Source organism: Phaenicophaeus curvirostris, chromosome Z, assembly GCF_032191515.1.
Source record: "Phaenicophaeus curvirostris isolate KB17595 chromosome Z, BPBGC_Pcur_1.0, whole genome shotgun sequence".
NCBI lineage: Eukaryota > Metazoa > Chordata > Aves > Cuculiformes > Cuculidae > Phaenicophaeus > Phaenicophaeus curvirostris.
This window is the reverse complement of record NC_091431.1, coordinates 22,798,264-22,804,272: the sequence shown is the minus strand read 5'-3', so window position 1 is coordinate 22,804,272 and position 6,009 is coordinate 22,798,264. Positions and strand designations below refer to the sequence as shown.

General features: G+C 48.3%; 1 protein-coding gene across 1 annotated transcript; it reads left to right on the top strand.

Moving 5' to 3' along the window:
- Positions 1–1,134: 1,134 nt before the first annotated feature.
- On the top strand, positions 1,135–3,571 carry ATP5ME (ATP synthase membrane subunit e). The gene is made up of 4 exons (XM_069880159.1): positions 1,135–1,229; positions 1,392–1,446; positions 1,740–1,838; positions 3,430–3,571. Exons 1-4 carry the CDS (start codon positions 1,194–1,196, stop codon positions 3,453–3,455), a joined length of 216 nt encoding a protein of 71 aa, XP_069736260.1. The 5' UTR covers positions 1,135–1,193; the 3' UTR covers positions 3,456–3,571.
- The last annotated feature ends 2,438 nt before the right edge of the window (positions 3,572–6,009 follow it).

Below are 6,009 nucleotides of genomic sequence, written 5' to 3'. Positions count from 1 at the left end.
TAAGCGGAAGTATCGAGGCACAGGCTAGCTAAATGTTATTATTGGAGATAATCCTATATTTTAGTTTTCAAATCACAAAACCTATACATAATATTCAAGTATATAATAGGTTAGTAACATAACAAATAATCTCTTCCTTCACCTAAACTAAGCAAAGAAGTACTGCCCCTTTGGAAGCACTTTGTTTGCCTTTGGCCTGTTTTGGAATGCAGTGCGTTAGCACACCAGAACACCAGAGTGCCACACAGTATGGCAAAATGACCTAGGAACAACAACAGGTGCACCTAGTCTTAAAAGCCGTTGTCCTGCTGAGCAGCTGTACACTACTGCAATACATTATGTTGATCTCAGCTTCTGTAAATTAGTAGTTATTTCTGAAAATGTTGCTCCATAACCTAAGCCTGTTAAACAGCAATAATGGAGATGCAGGTACAACTTCAAAATGCAACTGAATGCAATTTGGCTGCCATGAGCAAACCACATCCCCTACCAGGCCACAAGCAAACACCTCACAAGAGATTTGTGTTCGTTCTGCAAAGAAGCCTTCACTGTTAGGAACCATCATGCCTTGACTTCGTAGAATCATAAAATAAAAGTTTGGGTTGGAAGGGACCTTAAAGCTAGTTCCAACCCCCTGCCATGGGCAGGGACACCTCCCACCAGACCAGGCTGCCCAAGGCCTGATCCAACCTGGCCTTGAACACCTCCAGGGATGGGGCAGCCACAGCTTCCCTGGGCAACCTGGGCCAGTGCCTCACCACCCTCAGGGTGAAGAGATTCCTCTGTATGTCTAGCCTAAATCTGTCCCTCTCCAGTTTATACCCATTGCCCCTCGTCCTATCCCTTCAAGCCTTTGTGAACAGTCCCTCCCCAGCTTTCCTGTAGCCCTTTCAGGTACTAGAAGGTCACTATAAAGTCTCCTTGGAGCCTTGCCTTCTCCAGGCTGAACAAGTATGGGAGGTGCTCCAGCCCCCTGACCATCCTTGCAGCCTCCTCTGGCCGCGCTCCAACAGCTCCACATCCGCGTGATACTGAGGGATCCAGCACCGGACGCGACCCTCCCCCGGAGGCCCCGCAGGAGGAGCAGGGGGGCAGGATGCTCCACCTACCCCTGGCCCCGCCCCGCCCCGCCCCTCCCCGCGCGGCGCCGCGCCGCCTGCGTCACTTCCGGCCGCCGCGCGCTCGCAGCCAGGATGGTGCCGCCGGTGCAGGTCTCGCCCCTCATCAAGGTGAGCGCGGCGGCGGCTCCGCGCGGGCCTCGCGCTGCCCTCGGCGCTGGATGGGGGTCGGCGAGCGGTAGGGGGAGTGGGACGGGCGGGGGGAGCGCGGGGGGAGGCGGCGGGGGAGGCGCGGAGTGAGCCAAGGGCGCGCCCTTGTCTGTGCCCCCGCAGTTCACGCGGTACTCGGCGCTGCTGGTGGGGATGATCTACGGCAAGAAGCGATACGGTGAGTGCGCGGCGCGGCCCGCAAGGGCACCTTCACCCGGCCCCGCCCTGGCCCCGCCCCGGGGGAGCGGCCCCGGCCCTCCTGCCCCTCACCGACCCCGCACCGACCCTCCCAGTCCTGCTGCCCCACACAAGTCCCCGCAAGCTGCCCCAGCCCGGCTGAGCCGCCCCACATAGACCTGCTCTCTTGGGCTTGAAGTCACCTATTGGCCTGTGTTTTTTGTGAGCTGGTGGGTGCAGAGCTTTCTGCTGGGTTCTGGAAGTCATGTTTTAAAGCAAATGTGTTACTGGCAGACTACTTAAAGCCTATTGCTGAGGAAGAAAGAAGAATAGAGGCTGAAGAGAAGAAGAAACGTGAAGAACTTGAGCGGATTGCAAAAGAACTTGCAGAAGGTAGTCCCTCTGTTTAATTTATGCATCTCACGCCAGAGTGCACATAAAGGTGGAATACGCGTAGAGAGTGCACATATAGGCTTGTGAATGGAATACTGTTTTACTGCAGTGTTTCTTGGAGAAAATCCAGACTTGCACTCAGTGGGCTGCAGACCCGTGTGCATCGATAGCGTGGTGGGTAGGGTTATCTGAATGGTAAATAGTGCTGCTGTTCAAGATGCTTTTCCTAATGTAATCACCGGTAGAGGGAGAGTTAAAAAAGCTTTTCCACCTGAACAGGACTTGCTAAATGACTACTTTAATTTCTGCTGAGAAAATAAACTGCTAAAAGCTTTTGATTAATTTCTAATGAATAACTGGACCTGTATCTTAACAGTACTTGGATGTCCCTTATTCAGCTGGATGCAGCAAACCTGTGATCGCTTTTCTCCATGCAATACAGAAACTTCACAAGTTTGACTCATTATCAAAACTGGAAGTTGTAGACAATTGCCTGTGATTGCAACTCAAAATCTTAACTGCTATCACTAGCATAGGGTTAGAGGTCAGCTTCATTTGTTGTATCTGGCATGTGAAAACAATATACTGGAAGTGGTCAGCTAGGTTTAGAGCTGCTGCTTTTCTCTCATTGCCTTTGGCCTTATAGCATGCCTGCTGTAGAGTACTGTTATCCTGATGATTATTTTTTGGGTCCCCTGTGCATTTCTAATGGAGGATTTCCCTCAGTCTCTTCCAGAGGATTGTGCTTTCTGGCTTGAATTCACCTTGGTGAAGTTTTCTGGGTGGATGTAAAAAAAAAAGGCTTGAAAAAAATAGCTTGAAAAAAATTGGTTAATAATCTAAGCTATTCTTGATGCAGCTACACACTTAGTGAATATTCCCCAGGGAAACTGTGATACTTGCATTGTCCTAAACAAGACTCATATTGAGCAAAACCCTGTAAAATAAACTGCACATGTATAACATCAGATGTGTAAGGTGGTGAATTGTGTTACTAATGAGATGTAAAGCTATTTTGCACAGCTGTTTTACCATCTTAAATATATAGTCTCCACTGGTCATGGACTAAGTAAACAGGCCTTTTAAATGTTTTCTAGTTTAGCTGCAACTTCTTTAATTTTGGAGATTAAGACTATACTGTGGTGTTGCTACTCCACTTAATAATGGAATTCTGTTATTTCTTCAGAATGTGTAATCTGTTTAAGTGCCACACATATGGCGTATCTGCTTTCCTAGCAGTGGTTTTGGTGCCGTTTTCCAATTGTTGAAACCTTATTCAGTACAGTGCTCCTGTTGGAGATTGTTCTTTTAAGATGGATATAGCTGCACATGTCTGGAATGATAGCTTTTTCTGGGCTAATTTGAACCGTCAGTACAGAAAACTCCATTTACTGATGAGTAAGCCAAAAAATTCCTTTACCCCAAAGCAATGAAATATACTTCTGTTGAATAAGCAGAAGTGGGAATCAGAAACTAGCTAGAAAGAAATGGCATACTTAAAGGTAGCCTTCACTCCCACTAATGCTTCGCACGTTTTAGTACTGTATGGGAGTGACTAGTAATTCTAACTGTGTTTTTTCTTCCCTTCTAGCGAGTGAAGAGTCCATATTGAAATGAACAAAAGATTGGATCTTAATTTCATGCATGGAAGTAACGTGGCAAGGCTCTGAACTGTTCTGTGGTTGATGATCTCTGCATGCTATTCTATCAATAAAGTACTTGGAACACTTCAATTGGTATTTTTTGATTGAATTGCTCAGAACAGCAGCTGAAGTGCTGACCATGGCTAGCTGGGAAAAGACAGAACTTTTCCCAAATCCATGAGAGGTGGCTAAAGACAGAACCACTGTTTCCACTCTCTCTGGCAGATTTTTTTCTCCCTCTCTGCACGAACTGCCACCCTCACAGCTCTGCCAGTTGAAGAGACCTCGTGCCTGCTTCTGCATCTCTTGTCAGTGCCATGTCAGCCACTTCCGCTCAGAACCCACTCAGAACCCACTGGCAGCTTGGTTCCAGCAGAAGGGACAGCTGAAGTGCGCCCACATGCTCTTTTTTTTCAGTAGCAGAGCAAAGAGGTCCTGTCAAGAGTCAGCTTGTCCTACTATGTGGGATGATGACCCAGCTACAGCACTAAAAATCCCTTGACAGCTCCATGCTCAGGCAAGCCCCTCCTCCTGCACCAGAGGGAAAATTTACTCTCAGCCCCTGAGCTCCTCTTTGAGAAAATGTCCCCTGCCCTGATAGCAATATCCCTACTTCCCTACCTGCACCTTCAAAACCAAGAATGGAAGTCTGTATGTGTTACCTTTTCCAGTAGGATACTTAAATTTTAACAGACCATCTCTCATCTCCCACTGGACTTGAGAGCCGTATCGAGCCAGAGGTGAAAATACTTCAGTGAGGTACAGGAAATTATGGCAGAAGCAGAGCTAGACTCAGCAGTCAACACAAAGCTGATTGATCAGGAGCCCTCTCCTGAATTGTGTTGAAATGACATCACTTTTCTCCCAGGGCTGGGAAAATGATGGAAAATCTATTTCTCTGTGCTTCCCCTCTCCATGCCCAGTAAGTCTAGGCAGCCAACTCCCAGCTGCCAAGGGGGACCACTGCAGGTAGGAGCCATGCCAGGTTTCACTTGGATCTAAGTGTCTAATACGTCCAGTGGAGAGGAGCCACAGCGAGGGGCAGAAGGGAAGAGGAGGCTGCCCCAAGCTCAGGACTGTACGTGCTCTGTGTGTCAGATGAGAGTAGCAGATGGAGCATCACAACATCTCTCCATGTGTGGGAAGAGTTTCCTCCCGCCAGCTGCCTGTCTCGGGCATTGCATTGTTCCGTTCATGCCAGCCCAGCATCCATGCCTGCGTGAGCCAACCCAGGAGGCTAGGGGTCAGGGCTTGTCCCAGGGCACTACGGATGAATGACAGGTGCTGCCTTGCGGTTTATTGTTGGATAATCTGAGACTGCAGCTCTATGTTGTCTCTCTGTTCCTTTCAACCCACCCTGCACCTTCTCTCAGCTTCATCAGTGCTTGCACTTCAACAGCTGCTTGCATGTGGACCTGGAAGGATCACTTCTGCTGCCTGTTCCCCTTCAAAACAGTTACCAGTGGCTCTCCAACAGTGATGCAGCTTCTGTACAGAAGATAGGCAAGAACTCTTGCAGCCCCTGAGATTAAGTTGCAGGGGAAAATGCTTTATCTACTTCTGTATCCTATCAGAAAGAGGTAAAATACAAGGGGGAAGTAAAAGGAAAAGTCTCAGCTTGCTGTTTCTCTTACTGCTCTCAGACTGCTGCATGTGCCTTCCCACAGTGACATGACAGTCAGCAGCAGAGCAGCTTGGACACGCAACCACCAGCCTGCAGAAATGACCTACAGAGAGCTGCGTGCCCTACCTTGAGAGTCAGAGCATACAGTGGAGCAGGAAGGGGACACAAGCTCTGTTCCCATTAGTGAAGCACAGCTTCCTGTGGTGCACATATATGGATCTTTGCTGCCCCAGGGCTCCTGGGCTGCCCCACTGTTGCAGAAGGAAGTCTTGGAGACCTTCCTGCTCCCATGAAAACGAGCAATCCTTGAGAAACAACCTCCTCCACCCACAGCCCCGGGTCCTGCCAGCACTGTTCGGTGTGCTGGGCAGGCATTCTGTGTTCCTTGTGTCAGAAGCCCTGCTGGAGCACCCTGTGGTACTCCGAGCACCTCATGTTGGGCACAGGGAGCAGGAAGGTTGGCCACCTGGTTTGATTTTCCAGAAAATATTTGAGGACATAAGGAGCTTTTCTCAGCATTTAAGTGTACAGTGGCTTGTGATGATCTACGATAATCTTGTGGTGTTTTTCCTGCTGAAAAAAGGCTCGTTTGACTTTGTATACTGTATGAAGAAATACTCTTATGTGGTTCTTAACAAAACTGAGGCAGACAGCATGAAGTGATTACTAGTGGCATATTTAGCTTTCATGTAAGTGGACAAGTTTCTGTATTTCCCCAAAGGACAGTTTGCTGCTGCATTGTGGTAGAGGATTACATCTTGCCTACTAATACATGGATAAATGATCACCCAGTACAATCATGGCTCTATTTTTTCTTTTACTTGCGGTATTTTTTAATGCAAAACAAGATACTGAAGGGTAAAAGCACTGAAGGTAGCAGGAGTAACAGAAGAAGAAGAAAATC

Coding starts and splice junctions, on each gene's coding strand:
- ATP5ME (XM_069880159.1), top strand. CDS start 1,194: ATGGTGCCGCCGGTGCAGGTCTCGCCCCTCATCAAG. Junction 1,230..1,391: donor AGGTCTCGCCCCTCATCAAG/GTGAGCGCGGCG, acceptor GTGCCCCCGCAG/TTCACGCGGTACTCGGCGCT. Junction 1,839..3,429: donor TGCAAAAGAACTTGCAGAAG/GTAGTCCCTCTG, acceptor CTTCCCTTCTAG/CGAGTGAAGAGTCCATATTG.